Source organism: Sabethes cyaneus, chromosome 2 (assembly GCF_943734655.1).
Source record: "Sabethes cyaneus chromosome 2, idSabCyanKW18_F2, whole genome shotgun sequence".
Taxonomy (NCBI): domain Eukaryota; kingdom Metazoa; phylum Arthropoda; class Insecta; order Diptera; family Culicidae; genus Sabethes; species Sabethes cyaneus.
In genome coordinates this window covers 205,651,344-205,668,457 of record NC_071354.1, presented here as the reverse complement: position 1 = coordinate 205,668,457, position 17,114 = coordinate 205,651,344, and the positions used below count along the sequence as shown (strand labels likewise).

Sequence of the window (17,114 nt, the reverse complement as noted above, 5' to 3'; positions counted from 1 at the left end):
CCGGCTTTAGTTTTCAATGTTATCGTTATTCATTATAATCTACTTACTGTTCCAATATTTTTCAGTATATGTATTTCTACCTATCCGTTTCTAGCTATCCGTATCTTCCCTCGTACTTGTGCTCGTACCTATAGCTTTAAATCAATCGTTTAAACACTTCAAAGCATAACATTGTTTTACATTTGACTTACTCGTAACTATTTTTCTTCCAGCAAACACTTTTCTTGTCACTACGAACAGCTATTTTCCTTCGCGCTATCTTCTAACTCACTCGAGAAATCTTTCCAAACTTTATTCTTCCAAAAACTCTTTAACTTTTACTATCAACACTTTTTTATCCAACTATTTAGCATGACTTTCAATTTTCTATGCTCTATATTTGCTTCTATCACTATGACACCACTTTGTTTATCTTCTTCTGTCAACCTCACCAGTGTGGCCAGAACATGGTGAATTACTTGGAAAGATTCCCATCGTACATCTGGCGAAAGTAGGCTAATATAGGCCGGACGCGTCGTATGGATGGCCGGACGTCAGTGCGACGAAAATGGTTCTCTTCAACAACCAAACGGGTACCAGGAACAGAGGGGCTTCGGTAATTGGCAACGTGTAGCCCAAGATCGAGTTGAATAGAGACAACTGCTTGAAACAGAACGAGCAACCCCGGCTCTACGCTGCTGAAGACGACGCTATTTTGAAATTTTAACAGCATTTAACTCGAAGATGATAATTGTTGGAAGAAAAATTGAACGGTCGCTTATTGATACTGAAAAGGAATCGAAGAACCATGAGTTGATTAAATAATAATAGGCATTCTGACGACAACTTCTCATACATACCATGTGGATGTACACCTTCAGGTTTTAGCTTGATGGACGGTTGTAGCTTGTATGCGACATCATGGACGAGAAAGCTGACGTTTCGCTTGAAAACACTGGCCACACTTTGTTGTACCTGCGGTGCGTGACCTTCGATTTCCTCCTACCGATCTGGGTTTGTTGGCTGTTAGAGATGGTCGGGTATGAAAATTTGAATACCCGAACCCGACCCGTACCCGATCAAGAAAAAAATTGAAAACCCGTACCCGACCCGAACCCGCAGGTTTATTATTTTTGATACCCGAACCCGATCGCAACCCGACGGGTACGGGACGGGCCCGGGTACCCGACCATCTTTAGTGTTAAATGTGGTCAATAGAGATACCCGACCCGACCCGTACCCGATTTCGAAAACAAAAATTAAGAACCCGTACCCGACCCGAACCCGCAAATTATTTTTTTTTCAATACCCGAACCCGGCGGCTACCCGACCATCTCTATTGGCTGTCAGCGACTGTTCCCCGAGCACTTTTATTACATGTGTGACAACTAATTTCGCCAAAAGTCAACGTATGCGTATGGAGTAAATGACCGGTTTTTATCTGTAATTCAGATAATGTCGGAATCCTCCAACTCTAATGCATCAAGTCTTGATCCAGTGGATCAAAAGTTACCGTCATGTCACTGTAGAATGAATCCACCATTATTTATTGTGCGAACACACGGTGACACAAATTTGATCAGATTTTTAAGTACTGCACGCTTTGGGTGGAATCTGTGCTGATCGGTTGAGGTGTAATTGTTACATCTAGACGATATTCTCGGGATTTTTTTTTTAACTTTTATTCGTGCGCTTCTCGAAGGCTAATCAATGATTTTTACATAAATGTCAGTCTTATATAAACTCTACTTTACGCTATGCCTACTAAAAATTTCGTTTATAAGAATAATTTCCAAATTTAATAACGTTATTAAATGATGATCTCAACTTTGGATCAGTTGTATAGTTTTCGAGCAATAAAAAAACGTCGCATAAAAGCATTTTTACTGTACACAAAAGCATGCGTAAATGAATAATAAACAATTCGCTCACTCAATAGCGATTGTAGCAAAAAGGCAATACAGGTTTACGGCAAACACTCGAGTGACGATCTCTGTCGTATGATATGGTGCATAAAATAGTTCAACGACTCCAGTTTTACTCCCTCAACCAGCGGAACTCACCGCCATATGGTGAATGTACACTTATAATATACATATAGATGATCATCGCGGACAACTTTTCTGCCTGAAAGATGAACAATAACAGATATTCAATCATTTTTCATTCAACAAATTGTCTTTAAAAACTGCATTGCGTAACATGCGCGACTGTACAAATCGTAGGTCATTATCCTTCTACCATCGCATGAGAAAGGATAAGAAAGTTACTTCAACAGCAACAAATAGTGGAGTAAAATGAACAGAAAATTTTATGTTACGAATCATTAGGGGAGTTGTATTAGCCTTCGCCCCCTCACCAATCTTCGCCCCCCCCCCCCCCCCCCCCCCCCCCCCCCCCCCCCCCAGGTAAAAGTTGCTTTTACTTTATATCTCAACCCAATGACACAGAAAATATGCAACCTGATTCTGTGATAATGACAATGGAAATGTATGGTAGCACTAAGTCAATTGCGGTTCGAAAATCGAATAATATCGCGAAAAAAAGTAACGGCGAGTCTTTTCCATTGATGTTAAAGTCCTGAAATCCTCAACGAAATTAAAGTTGAATATTTAATATTTAAATATAAATATTTCTATGTAAAAACGGCTAACGGCTCGCCTTTCCGCATGGGGGCGAAAATGTAGTACATATGGGGGGCCAAGATTGAATATGGAGGGCAAAGAATCAATTATTTCTGATGATTTTAAATGTCAAATTCCAATAATAAGACGTATTCGATTAATGATATCAATCAATAATACTTGTAGAGAAAAGGTTAACCATAATTAGTAACATAAATTTGGAAAAATCCAAACTAAGCTAGCTACACTCTCAAAATTCCTTGGCAGTTGGGTTCTAGGGGGCGAAATATAATACATTTACCCTAGTTGTTGCATAATAGATTGAAAAAGTAATTATTGCTAGGCATACCACGAGAGTGTGATTCCCGAGTAGTAAGCCATACAGCGCCCATGAAAGCATCGCTACAAATCCGAGCAATAGCGATGGAAACCATAAATCCTCTGCCCTCGCGGGTCTGCCATCTCCCTGAAACGTTAGTAAAATGTTAGACATTTTAAAGTAAGCTATGGTTACATTGCTTGTACAAAGAAAATCATCGGCGTCGCAACTACCAATAATTGCACAATCGTTCGTATAATTCCGAATCGGAACTCGACCTCGGTTGGATCCTCGTATCGTACATAGCAAAGTATCCCGCAGGTTAACGCCACTGCCACTCCGATTATTCTCATATACTTAGCTTTGCCGTATTCTGACGCCGTGTGATAGCAGATAGGACACATTAGGACTATATTGACCAGCAATCCCACAGTGTACACGAGTGTCATTGTACCATCCTGTAACATGTTACCGTACTGCATATACAGCATAGAAGCAACTGCACTGCCCAAAAATGGAATGATAGGGCAAGTTTTACAATAGTCTTCCAACCAGACATCTTTCACTGCATGTAATACAAACGCTTCGCTGGCGAATTGCAAAATAGTCACGACTCCTGCTGTTGTATGCACCACATTCACCCAATTAATCATTTTTAGCTGTTCCTGTGCCACGACTGACGGTAGCGTCCTATAGATGGAAACAAAAGTAACTTAACTGGTAATATAACGAACTTCGGGTACTATGAAATTTATAGAATTATTTAAGTTTGCCGCTCTCAGCATAAACAACAGCTCATCCCATCCATCCCACCGTATTTATTATGTTTTTGCGGTTTTTGTTTTGTTCCCATTTTGACAACTCGAACGCATAAGTAAAGAAGGAAAATAAGCGATCATAAAAACCATAAAAACTAGGCACGGAAAGGAAATGTAACTTTATATTGCACATTTTTTCAAAGGTATGGAATTAGTATTTTGGACCCATCAGCAGCTGTACATAATTTGGACACTTACAGCAAAATCAAATGAAAATGTTCAAATTATGTACACCCTATTACGTACATTGGATACCCTATTATGTTTAATCCATCATGATGGCCCTTGCTACTAAACGAGCTTACGGAGCAACGAGCCAAATTTGAAGAACAGTTTTTTATGGTTGAAACCAAAATTCTGTTCATGAAAATATATTCTCTGTATTCAGATTGCCAAGAAGATGGCAGCAAATACATTTCTAAAACCGAAGCCTCTGTTTTGGGCCCAAAAAATGCTTCCGAAATTGGGCTTCCCGGCGAAAAGTTAATGACTGCTCATTTCTCTTTAAGCGAAAAATTCTGGCTTAGGTTTGAAAAGGTCGTATCACCCATGTAAAAGCCAGCCAGCAAAAAAAACTAAAGCAAGCGAATTGTTTTACAAAAACTATTTTAAATTTTTATCGCTTTTATAATCAACTTAATTTTTTTTCTCAGTGCTTTCCTGTCTATTTTGACCATTTTGACAGTTTTTTTCATACGCACAGTCTTGCGGTCTTGCATTTTGCTTGCTGTTGTTCTGTTGCGTGATTGGTGTATTAATCGCATATTCTCCGAACAATACGTTTTTTAAGTACAATAATTCTATACCTGTGCAAAAATGTTAACGCGCGCTGGACAGTTTCTTTCGAGAAATGCTTTATGCGGGAGACTTCCTTTAACTTCAGTAAGTACGGCACTAGTTTGTGGTTTGGTTTCATAACCGCATTTTCATTGCTTTTTAGGAAAAGCTTGCTTTGCCGGTTGTAAGCTACCGTAATTATCATGTCGGAAGTCAGAATGGCCAGCGTCACACTTTGTACAGCGCACACAATGTCAGATTGCACAGTAAATTTACTGCACCTCTTTCGTCGGCGATCCTGTTGAGGAACATCAGTACCAACGAAGTAGACAAAAGTATACTAGAAACAATTCCGGACCCACCGGCGATTCCAGAGCCTCCGGCCATTCCGGCTGTACAGGATATAACAGACATAGTTGCAGCCGGTGCAGAACCTACTTTCGCTTCTCTCGGCCTGGGAGGTTGGAGTCCAGTTGGAATCGTACAGAACTGCATGGAATTTATGCACATTGGCTGTGATTTACCTTGGTGGGGTTGCATTGCAATTGGTACGCTATGCGTGCGGACATTACTGTTCCCACTGGTCATTGCCAGTCAACGCAACGCTGCCAAAATGAACAATAACATGCCCCAAATGCAACTTTTGCAAATGAGAATGACCGAAGCGCGACAAGCCGGGAATGCAATTGATTCTGCTCGTTATGCCCAGGAAATGGTCCAGTTTATGAAGGAGAAAAAACTTAACCCGTTGAAGAATATGCTGGTTCCTTTGGCACAGGCACCAATTTTCATTTCATTTTTTATGGGACTACGGCAGATGGCGAATGCTCCGGTGGAATCCCTACGGGAGGGAGGCCTGTTCTGGTTCATGGATTTGACCGTATGTGACCAGTTTTATATACTACCGATAATAACCAGTATGACCATGTTTCTGACCATCGAGCTGGGAACGGACAGCGCTCGGATGTCGGGTCCCAACATGCAAACCGTGAAATACGTTCTGCGGGCAATGCCGCTGTTTATATTTCCCTTTACGATCAACTTCCCGGGAGTCATTCTCTGCTACTGGGTGTGCAGCAATTTCTTCTCGCTGGTGCAGGTTGGTTTTCTAAGAATTCCGAAAGTGAGAGATTTCTTCAAAATCGATCGACTGGTACATTTCGCGCCCGAAGCGTTGCCGATCAAGAAGAAAAAGTTTACCGAAGGTGTCAAAGAGTGTAAGATTTATCATTGAATTTTAGAAAAGAAAGTGCATTTATCAAGTTTTTTTTATTGTTTTTAGCATGGTCAAATATGAAAATCACGAGAGAACTTCAAGAGCGAGAACGGATTGACGAAATTAGGTTCCAAAAAGCTGGTAAAGGCCCGCTGGTGAAAACATACAAATATGATCCGACCGCTGCTAGACCTACGCCAGCCAATACGATCAACGCAAAAAAGCGGTAATCGCTTATTTAATGTGAGTTCGGACTGAACACAACCAATGTCTTAATATTTAAATAAAATGATAGTTTATTGTTTATTTCGTTATTGTATTGGAACCGCTATGCATTGATTGATCACCTCAATCAGATGTGTGTTTTCCAGCGCTGCAGCAACTCGCTCTTTGTCGGCCAGTTGTTTGTTGATGGCAAACTCGGATGCGTGTGTCCCTGGATTAACTACGACCGATACTTTAAATCGTGGGGGAAGCGCGCGCAGTAACTTAACCCGAATCGAAAGTCCGATCAGCGTAGCCATGCTACAGTGCGGAATAGTGGGTGTGAAAAGGACTTTCACCGTGTTTTTCTCGTTATCCACCGTTACAAGGCTCTGCTCGAGCACGTGTAACTCTTCCAGAGTCAAAGGGTGCTCTGGGTCGTTTATGTTACGGATAAGATCTGAAAAACAAGTTGAATTATAGGACGAGTGGTTTTCAGAATTAAAGTCCATTCCGACTTACCGAATATTTCCCGTTCATCAAAAGGGTCAACAACGTCGTCATTTTCCTCATCTTTGGTTATTTTGCGATCGTCGCACTTCTGGTACACGTTTGGGTTTATGTTTTCTAACTCACTCATGGTTGTCTAGGTTTTATTTAAGCTGGTTCACGTAACACTAATTCACTGGGATCCAGCAACCCAAGATGCGGCTTACAACTTACAATATTTGTCTCAATCTCAACAATTAAGTTTTTGCGTATTTCACAATCAACCCAATGAATAACAAATCAGACACCAGCCAGTACGCAAACAAGAAACAACTGGATGTATTTGACGTTTGATCGCATACACGTGCTTTTATATTGTTACAACCGTTACAGGTTACAGTAGTACTGAAAGCTTTCTCAATCTTTCAGAAAGCTTTCAGCCAAAAGCATTTAGCGGCGTTACATTTCATCAATGCAACAAGGAAAAGGATCGAAATCGAATTTTCCTGTTTTATTTTTATAACAAATGCCTATTGCTGTTTCAAGATAAAATTTATCAAAAGAAACAAAATGGACGGTGAAATAAATGCTAATAAATTGCTCTCGAAATCAGCTTGATAAAGCTTAAACTAGTCAAAAACCTGCTTGTGAACATAAACGAACGGTGATTGCATGCTAACGAACCATGGAATTGTACTGGTTTTGTTCCTTATTTTGCATTGTGCCATTAAAATACATTACGAAAAGATACCTTTTTACATGTCCCAATGCTTCAAAATCGTATGTCAGCAAGTGGAAGACACTTTGTCAAATATGATAAGGCATAAGTAGGCACTAGGCCTCCGTTGGGGCGGGTTTCGTGTCGACAAATGCAATATCGATGATTTGCATACCGGCGGGAAAAGGTAAACCTGGATTCTCTCTTACCTTGCCGAGTGAAGAACAACACTTCAAGTGCATTATTGTGCATCGGCAATGTTGGCCTACAAATTGAGGTGCGGAGTCAAGGGTTATCACGAAGACAGCTCAAGGACGGTAAACTCCCACTTCCGCCTCCTGTGCCGAAAAGTGTGCTTTTAGCATTCCCAACGAATGGTCTATACGAGTGAGTTTCGGATACCTACCGCAAGCAGGTGAGCAGCTATTCATTCTGAATTTCGAAACCATTAGAATCGCGCGCTCGGTCGCTGGCTCGCCTGTTGACTATATTGGTAGTTGGTAGTTAGAGTATATTCGGTAGTTCATCGTAGTGGGCCGTTAGCTTTATTTAGTTATTTGACGTGAACTTTTACTTTCGCTTCAATTGTTTCTAGCCTAAATTAAAGTGTTTTAAAAATTCTTAAGCAGTGATGAAAATGCCGGCTCTCAATGTAGGACATATAAGTACACCGGAACCACACTATATTCCAGGGTAAGCAGAAGAGAAAATTACATTTTTTTCTGTATTTAAAAGATTACTCGAAAATAAGAACCCACAAAATTAACAAAACACTCAGTAATTCTATGATAAGAAGTGCTTCGATTTTGTTCAAACTTTGTGCGGTTTCTTCCTTTTCTGAAAATTTCAAACCCGTATTTTTATTCAGCTTTCCAAAACGAATAAGTAATTTCATGAAATTACTGAGTATGTAGTACATTTGTACCCGGTGGAACGGGTTATGAGACTTTGACGATCGAAGACATAAATTTTTTTGATGTATTCCCATATAAACTTAAAATTGTATTTGAAATTTGACTTAAATTTAGAGTAATTTGGACTGGAAATTTTACTAGGAATTATAAAGTCAGACTTGTAAACAAAATTTAAAATGTTTATTTGAAATTGGACTTGAAATTGTATTTGAAATCAATCTTGAACTCGAGCTTCAAAATGGAATTGACATGGGTCTTGAAATTGGACATAAATTGGATTCATATTGGACTTGGGATTAGACTTGGACATTTGAAATTAGACTTGAAGTTGGAAATCTAATTTTACTTAAAATTCAGTTTAAAATCAGAATTTTAAATTGACTTAAAATTGAAACTAAAATAGACCTGAAATTGGACTTAAAGTTAGACATGCAAATTAAATTTAACGTTGGACATTATCCCTCTAACGGGCAACATCGTAACAACGTTGCGATCTACCAAGTGACTACCTTGTCATGAAAGCTCAAAAGAAGCTCGAGTGTTGATTTTCATGGAAAAATATTCATCTGGAGAACCGCCAGGTATGAAAAAGTTCAATTTCCCTTTTTTTGTTTTTCATGCCTAACGCTCTACTCAAATATTTTTTCAGTTCAAATATATCACAAAATTGAAATAAAGCATGTAAAGCATTCATAGAAAAAATTTGAGGTCGAACATTTTGCTCTATATGTTCTTTTTCTTCAAAAGTAAAAAAGGGAATATTCGCATAATAATTTTTTGGGAATTCTTGTTTTTGAAAGATGATAACTTTTAAACGCATGGTCAGAATGTTGTGATATTGATATCAAAATGCCAGGAAATCTGTTCTGAATATAGTTTTCATATTGTCAATTCAAGACAAATTTCGTATGTGGCTGGAGCTCCAAAAGCGAAGGTCGTCTACAGACGTTAGAGGTTAAATTAGATTTGAATTTGGATTAATTAGAACTTGTTTGGAAGTTGTATTCCAAATCGGACATGAATACGAAATTAGAGTCATGAAAATTTGCTTAAAATTAAAATCGACATTTTTCGTTTTATTTTCTCACACCTGTTTTCTCTTTTCCAGTCCCATTTTTTCACTTTTTGTTCCATTTTCTTTTTCTACTTCTGTACCGTTTCTTCGGTTTTATTTTGGAAATTGACCACTATCCTTCCATGTTTCCTATTTTTCTCTGGTTTCCCTTTTTTCTGTCCCGTGTTTCCTCTTTAATCCTTTCATTTTTCTCCGTTTGCTGTACCATTTTTTCTTTTCCTTCCCGTTTTTTCTCTTTTTCTGTCCAGTTTATTCTCATTTTCCTTCTCGTTTTTTCCGTTTTTATTATTTTCCTTTTTTCTTAAATTTTTCTTATTTTCTCTTCCATTCTTCAATTTTGCCTCTGCAGTCTTCTAGTTTTTTGCATTGTTTTCTCTCCCGTATCCTTTTTTCCACCTTTTTTATCTTTTTATGTCCTACTCTTCGTTCCATTCTATCACGTATTTGTTCTTTTCCTCGCGTTTCTTTTCTATTTCTAACTCGTTTGGCCATTTTTTATCATGCTTTTTTCCTTTCTCCCGTTTTCCGTATTTTCTTTTCTCTGTCCCTTTTTTCGTTTCCTGTTTTCGTCTTTTTTATCTTTTTTCGTTCCGGTCAACGTCTGTTTCGTACTTTTTCTTTCGTTTTTCGTCGCTTTCAGATTCGTTTCGACTTTCTCTTTTCTTCGGTCCCGGTTTTCGTCTTTTTTCACTTCTTAACTCGTTTTTTCGCTTTCATCTGATATTCGTTCCTTTTTGGTCACTTTCTGTTTTTCTTTCCGTTTTATCCGTTTACATTTCTTTCCATTTTCATTCTGTCCTATCCCGTTTTTTCTGTTCTTCAAATCCATTTGTCCAACTTTTTGTCACGTTTCCGTTTCTTCATTTTCCTGCTGCCGTATTTTCCCCTGTTCGTTTGCACATTTTCTATCTCATTTTTTCTACTCTTTTATTGCTCCAGTTCTCGTTTTCTGTCCAATTTATGCTCATTTCTTCTTGTTTTCTTCCATTTTTCCTTCTTTTCTTTCATTTTTCGAATATCCAAGATATAAAAAAGAAAGAAGTGGAAACGAAGGAAACAGGAGAGAAAACGAAACCAAAAATGAGAAGACAGATAGAACAAAAAAATTTGAACAATGGAAGAGAAAAGAAGAAAAATTTAAGATAAGAAAGAGAAATCATGAAAAAGGAAAGAAAATGAGGATAAACTGCACAGAAAAGGAGAAAAAAATGGGACTAAAAGGAGAAACACGGGATAGAAGTCGTTGAAAAGAACAGGAGAAAATACGGGAGCAATGGAGAGGAGGAGGAAAATGAAGAAACGAAAACGTGACCAAAATTGGACAAATAAGATTAAAAAAGAGGGAAAACGACACAGAGGGCAAAGGAAGGAAAGCATGACCAGACAAAAAGGAGTGAAAAGTGGAAAAAAAGGCGAAAATCAGGACCGAAAAAAAGAAAAAACGAAGAACGAACAGAGGAAAATCAGGAATCAGGAAAAGGGCGAAACGGGACAGAAAAAGAAGGGAAAACAAATAGGGAAACAGAAAATTGGGTAGAAAAAAGGAAAAACGAGAAAGAACAAAAAACAGAAATGAGGGAAAACGAAACAAGATAGGAAAGAGAAATCAGCAAACAAGAGAAACCAACGAGAAAAGAAGAATAACTAGAGAAATAAAAGAAAATCGATAGAGGAAACGAGGAAAAGCAAGAGTTCAAACGGCATCTATCATATTGCAATACACTTAAGGTTTACATTTGTTTAATCAATAAATAGACATAATAAGTCAAAGATGGGGCAAGAAACGGCAGAATGAGACACAAAAAAAAGAGAAGAAAAACGGGAACGAAAAACAAAATTTAAAAAAAGTTAAACGGAAAAGAAAAATACGAAAAACGGTGGATAAAAAAGTTAAACCGGAGAGGGAAGGGAAAAAGGAGTCAAAAACAGAATAAACCTGATAGAAAAAACGGGGCATCAAACAGAGGAAAAATGGAACAGACGGTGACTAAAAACTAGAAGGAAAGCAAATAAAAAGGGTAAGCGAAAGACGAAAACTGAAAACAAAAAAGGTACAAAGAGAAGAGAAAAGACGGAAAAGAAATTAACAAAAAGATAAAACTGAAAACATGAGGAAAGACAGCACTGAAAACAAGAAAAATGAGACAGAAAACGAAGAAAAACGGAATAATTAAGCAGAAAACACGGGAAGAAAAATAGTGACCGAATTGCGGAACTGGGGTACCGAAATTATTATATTTTACACTAAATTTTACAGAGAGGATGGGGCAAGTGTCCCAGTGTGGCTCAGCCTGGACACGCCAGTGTTTGATACTCCTTCCAGGTAACTCCGCATTTCACCGCCAGCAAACAGCATCTTGAATATAATGTTCCGTTGTTCTGTTGATAGTGTGTTGAGTTGAGATACATTCAGAAAAATTTAAATGATCCATTCTTTTTATTCGGGGGAGGGGGGTCGATAATAACCGTCTCAAGGCAGCGGTACTAACTCTGTATCACACGTACCACTCGAGAGGAATCCGTATGCATATCTGGCAAAAGTCAGTGGGTTGTAGTGACTCGGAAGATATCGGAAGAAAATTCGGTTAAAAAGGTTCATTTCAGCAGTAGCAGTAGTAAGCGTCAGAAATGGAGGTGGCAAGGTATACTTATAACCGAGATGAATGGAGACCGTTTCTCGATACAGCGCGAGTCCTTTTCTTGTGGCAGACAGTCTAAACGAACCGTTATCTTTAGCTTGTTTTCCGACACAAACGAGGTCGAATACAGGTATACCTCGATAGTACATACACCTTTGCTTCGTTTAACGTACGTATTATCGAAATGTGCGTACTATCGAATCACAACCTTAGGTTTTGAAGCATTGTTGTATTATGCTTAAAGGAAAGCCGTGGGATTAAACATCCTTCCTAAGACTTGACCCTTATTTATGGACATACTTCGCAGCCGGCTATTGGAGTACAGGGCAGTTACGGGGCTAGTGCAAAAATCCTACTGACTCTATCTAGCACAAAGTGACCAGATTTTTTTTGAATGAATGCGGGACATATTAAATGGCTTATTTGCTAAAACGAACCAAAGATTGCGATAGTAAACATGGGATCATTTAGAAATTGGGCACTTCATTCTGGCGATAGCGGCGCTCCCAGTGGCCGTGGATGCTAGCTTTTGGTAGTATTATGTTATTTATAAACAGTTCTGTTCGGTTTTTTTTTCGCAGTTTCGCAGGTAACGTGGTTTCGAGATATTCATCATACAGGAGGAGAAATGAAAGTAATTGTTTGTGGTCACCTGCAGAATCCATCAGCGTCGGCTCGGGAGCTGGCGGAACTAGCTTGCAGCATCCTAAAAGAGCAGTGGTGTGAGTAATTGAGGGTTGCAAGGCAACTCTCATGACTGTCCGCAAGACGCAGGCTAGACGTTCGAATTGAACTCTTGATCGTCAACTGCGGTCGAGGCTCATTAGGAAAGTCAAGGTTGATCTCAGCATAATCAGCATCAGCATCAGCATGCTTTGGAGAAAATACTGAATACTAACCGCTGTAGTGAATCCGTCTCGGAATGGCTACAAGTGCTACTGAGCAAATGGGGAGCCCAACAGAAGCCTCAAACAATAAACAAAGGCTAGAATCCGGTCTAGCGGGCTACGCGGCCGGGTGATGACGAAACCAGTAGAATCGAGGGCGAAGATGAAGAAGAAAAGAAAAAGTAATGCAACATTTTTATTCCAGTGCGCCACTAGGTCTCACGTGCAGCTGATTCCTCAGGAATTATTTAACTCCCGAGTAAGCTTAGCAGAAAGACGATGTGAGTATGTGCATGCGCGAGTGTGTGGGTAGCAGAATGTCTCCACACAGTACCGGCGACTGTTTCTTTTATGCCTGCCTGTGCGGCGTAAGCGTTGAATGCTATGTTTCTCATACTCTTTCGCGTGTGTGTAGGCATGGTTGACTTCTTGCTCGATTCGCAACATTGGACGAAACGCGATATGTGTCTGACTCGATGATGAATAAACTTCAGAGAAGGTAACATGTAACATAATTTCCTATGTTTCATCCTTAGAAACTGTTTCGATTAAAAGATTAATTAATGCGGAACTTTTTCGCCAAAAAATTTTTTCGCCATTTTTTCAACATTTTTTCCGCCATTTGTCACAACTTTGCACTGTTGAAAATACAGATGAAATGACAAAAACTGACAAATTATATCACACACACATCAGATTGATGTCTTATCTCTCTTGTAGTGATATATTAACAATGCTAACTGTTGAAATTCAGCAGTAAACAGGTTTTGAAGACGAGGTATGATATATCATACGCTGGGTCATAATGGGTTAACTATGCCTGATGTAACCAATGTACCCATGCATATTCCTAAGCAAAGAAACAACCCGTAGAAAGAAAGATTGATGTGAAGAACATGTAAATCTATCAAAAAAAATACTTAAGCGCTCATAACTTTTAAATCTTTTTTCTTGGCGGGCGAGTTTCCAGATTCAAACTTTTACGTGCATGTCCGTAAGACGTCCTGTAAGACGAAATCCTATACAAAAAAAGTTCTCTTGTGTAGCGTTATTAAACCTACCTATGTTGGATTCCATGAACTTGAGCTTTCAGCTGAGTCCTTCCGAACAACACGTATCTTCGAAGTAAAGTAAGGCCACGTCAATCCACGGGCTTCGACGTTTTCGACAGCAAATCGAAAGCCATTGAGCGCGGTTAAACTTGAAAATACGGTGTTGATCGTATATATAAGTAAAGTAAAATATAAGTACTCTATACGTATGTATCATCTGAAGCCAGAGTAACAATTTCTGTTCCCATAAAATACAAATTAACACATCACATGCATCCTGAATGCACCCACAAACCGGTAGGAAAAAGTTTTCGAGACCAATTTGCCTCTGGCAAACTGTGTTATTGCAATCTAGCACATTAGTTAACACCTTCCTGCCGGCGGCTATTTCCGCTTTAGAAAATTAGTTTGCGGCAACATCGTAATGTACAATTTGGTTAGCAATAAAAACCAGGTATGCCTGTACATTTCTTGCTGCATGTAATGAAGCCAGCCCGTCCTTTCGTTGTTCGTAGGTTCTGATGAAACCGACGCTTGTGGATGAAAATGATTTGGAACAAATAGTCACGCAATCTGTTCACAGTCGGAGGGTATGCATAGCAAATAAATGCCATGTTTTGATGTGTATGCAAATGTGTAAATTTTTGTTCGCATGCAGAAAAACCTGTCCCAGTCTCGTGGTGTACCACTTGTGGTGGTTTATCAACGGCAGGTACAATTTATGCCATGGAAGTGTTTATTTATCCCACGTGCGTTCATTGCTAAGATACATGTCCAATAGTTACTTGCAGTTGGAGTTCGTTGATTGAATTCTACAAATGAAAAACTATTTCATGTTTTTTTTCGATTATTGTAGTTACACCGGCTATTGCCCACAATTGATGTATCGAATCGGCAATACGTACTCATCGCTGTCTCACAAATTGCTATTAGATCCGTCAGTGGCTCATTCGGAAAAGTTGATACTATCTAACCGTTCAACCGATGAATACCAGGTAATTTATAAATAAATCAATTTACCTCACCATGATGTTCAAAACTTATATTGCACTTTAAAAAGGTACACCGTCCAACCCTGAAAGAGATTGATGCTACCGGAACTATCATCCCGCGGCACGAGGATGAGGATTTACGTGATACCATCTACCAGAAGCCGCTCATGCCCGGCTACGAGGGTTACATTCCGCGGACGCAAAGTAAATTCGGTCGGCGGTATGCCGTTGTGACTAGCGAAGGTTTGAACGAATTCGAGCGGGATTGTTTGCGCACCCGAGCGCAGATGAAAAAACTGCGGCACCGGGTAGCGCAACCCATTTCGACCATCTCCGAGTTCAGTTTGGGGGACAGAATGCAGGTATGCATGGGTGCGGTTTTAGCTGCATTTTTATTAATGAGCAGATAATCAACAGATTAATCGAGAATGGAATCAATTATATTTGTCTAACGTAATTTTTGCAGTTTCATAAAAATGACTACCGTTTTCCTCTGGAGGCCACTAGGCCCGATGCCATGGGAGTTTGCAAGGAGGTACCCGTAGAAAATCTGCCGCCACTTCCAGCACTGCCATACAGTCAACACACACCACCACTTTTTATGGAAAATGACAACGAGCAAAAGTATACCAAATTAGGTAATTTAGCGTGGTAATTGAAGGTTTTCGTAAATGCCTAACGAACGAGAACTCATAATGGTAACGAATGCAACAGAATAGTGAGCAAGTTTACCAGTTATTCTACGAAGAATAGTTTATGAATCATGCCATATATCAAACTTACATTTAAGGCCATGAATCATTATTAACTTGCTTTTGCAATTTCAGAAGCACTTTTAAGCACAAAAAAGTTTTGTTTTAAAAATTTATTAAATTTTTTGGATTCTTGGCAAAAACATATAACAAAAATTTACTATCGACTATTATCTATTTTAAATTTAGTTCTGATTAGTAGCGTGTTCTGAGGATTTTAAATTTGCTTCACTCAATTTGTGCAATTTGAAAACGAAGGGGGGGGGGGAAATATAACCGTGCCAAAGGTGCCAAACGAATAAGCAGGAATAAGGGAATAACTGTCAACGGATTGTAACCGCTTCTCTTCCGAACAGAAAGTGAAAACAACAAATAACTCTACATTCGCACTCCGCATAACAGAGCACTACTGCACTTCGAGCCAGCAGAAGTAGAGTGTTTGATCGATAAAGAAGGCACATATTTTTTGGGCACAATCGCAATCGGAATGTTCCGCGAACTGTTCCATCGGTTTTAAGATGTCGTATGCAACTCGTCCGTTCCGCTATGTTTTTTAGTCGGACAGCATGTTACTAATCGTCTGGTATCTTTTCCATTACAGGTTACACCGGTCATAAACCGTTTCTGTGGCCACGGTTTGGCGAACCTAACGTTGCGCTGACGAAGAAAGCGTTGTGTGACTTCACTAACAGCTACCAACATCGAAGGAGTACCGAATGGGTACCGATTGCCCCGGCGGGCACTGGAACCTGTCAGCCAAGTGCAGCCATACACGAAATATATTTGAAAAATATTGGACTGGTACCAAGCTACAAGGGCCACGTACCAGGGGCGATGTTCAGGTAAGTGAAATAGCTGCAGTTGCAGCCGACGTATTGATAAAAAGTAGTTATTTTGCAATAGCTACTGTAGGTATTTTATTAGACTTATTTTATGACCATCAAAATAAATGTATAAAAGTAAGTGAACAATTACATGTGATATTTCACATTTCGTGGTCGTTTTAGGTATGGCAAGACATTTGGTAATGATAGTAAAAATGCTAAAAAGTGCTTAAAGAAATGCTATGAGGATTAAATAGACGATGGCTTTACGCAATGTAGCACGAAGGAAAGTATTATTGTTGGAATATCTTTGAGCTGAAATGTAATAAACACTTGTCAAGTTAAAGAACTTTTCTATGATTCCAATAATGAATTTTTCAGTTATTCTTTTTCGTTAGAGTCAGTCTTGGCATATCACTGAGGTGCAACACCAATATGTAAGTGTATTTCTTACACTGCGGAGATCGATACAGTCGCACCGGCGCGCATAAAACGAACGCTTGCTTAAAGGGATTAGCAAACAAAGTGTATAGCTGTGTATGCGTGAAACAACAGCGGTGCAATTTAGAGTCACACACCCAACAAATACGCCACTCAAGAGCCCGTATGTTCTCTCACCACAAATCGCACTGGTGTGCACTACTCTGCAGAGCTTTCACTGGCGCTTCGTTTTCGATGCAGCAGAGCATTCACATTCTGTCTCTGCAGAAAAAATTCAGGTTGTCTGTATGGTGTGTGGTCAATTTGACCGCAAAATTCAAATTGCCATATCTCAGTCAAAACTTAGAAAGGTATTTTAATAGACTGTTTGCATATTTTTTGTACCCAGGTGCCA

The 17,114-nt window shown here is 39.2% G+C and overlaps 4 protein-coding genes across 4 annotated transcripts; 2 read left to right on the top strand and 2 right to left on the bottom strand.

Annotated features, from left to right (window-relative positions):
* Positions 1-1,685: 1,685 nt before the first annotated feature.
* Positions 1,686-3,710, bottom strand: LOC128737911 (uncharacterized). Its single transcript, XM_053832681.1, has 3 exons — positions 3,129-3,710; positions 2,953-3,069; positions 1,686-2,106 (listed from the first exon to the last, which is right to left on the bottom strand). Exons 1-3 carry the CDS (start codon positions 3,573-3,575, stop codon positions 2,017-2,019), a joined length of 654 nt encoding a protein of 217 aa, XP_053688656.1. The 5' UTR covers positions 3,576-3,710; the 3' UTR covers positions 1,686-2,016.
* Positions 3,711-4,488: 778 nt separating this feature from the next.
* Positions 4,489-6,022, top strand: LOC128734645 (mitochondrial inner membrane protein OXA1L). Its single transcript, XM_053828930.1, has 3 exons — positions 4,489-4,622; positions 4,681-5,734; positions 5,800-6,022. Exons 1-3 carry the CDS (start codon positions 4,557-4,559, stop codon positions 5,961-5,963), a joined length of 1,284 nt encoding a protein of 427 aa, XP_053684905.1. The 5' UTR covers positions 4,489-4,556; the 3' UTR covers positions 5,964-6,022.
* Positions 6,012-6,725, bottom strand: LOC128734646 (MIP18 family protein galla-2). The gene is made up of 2 exons (XM_053828931.1): positions 6,460-6,725; positions 6,012-6,397 (listed from the first exon to the last, which is right to left on the bottom strand). The coding sequence occupies exons 1-2, from the start codon at positions 6,575-6,577 to the stop codon at positions 6,045-6,047; spliced, it is 471 nt and encodes a 156-aa protein (XP_053684906.1). The 5' UTR covers positions 6,578-6,725; the 3' UTR covers positions 6,012-6,044.
* Positions 6,726-7,775: 1,050 nt separating this feature from the next.
* LOC128738002 (UPF0605 protein GA14893-like) lies at positions 7,776-16,532 on the top strand. Its single transcript, XM_053832799.1, has 6 exons — positions 7,776-7,837; positions 14,568-14,706; positions 14,772-15,065; positions 15,170-15,341; positions 16,057-16,297; positions 16,463-16,532. Exons 1-6 carry the CDS (start codon positions 7,776-7,778, stop codon positions 16,530-16,532), a joined length of 978 nt encoding a protein of 325 aa, XP_053688774.1.
* The last annotated feature ends 582 nt before the right edge of the window (positions 16,533-17,114 follow it).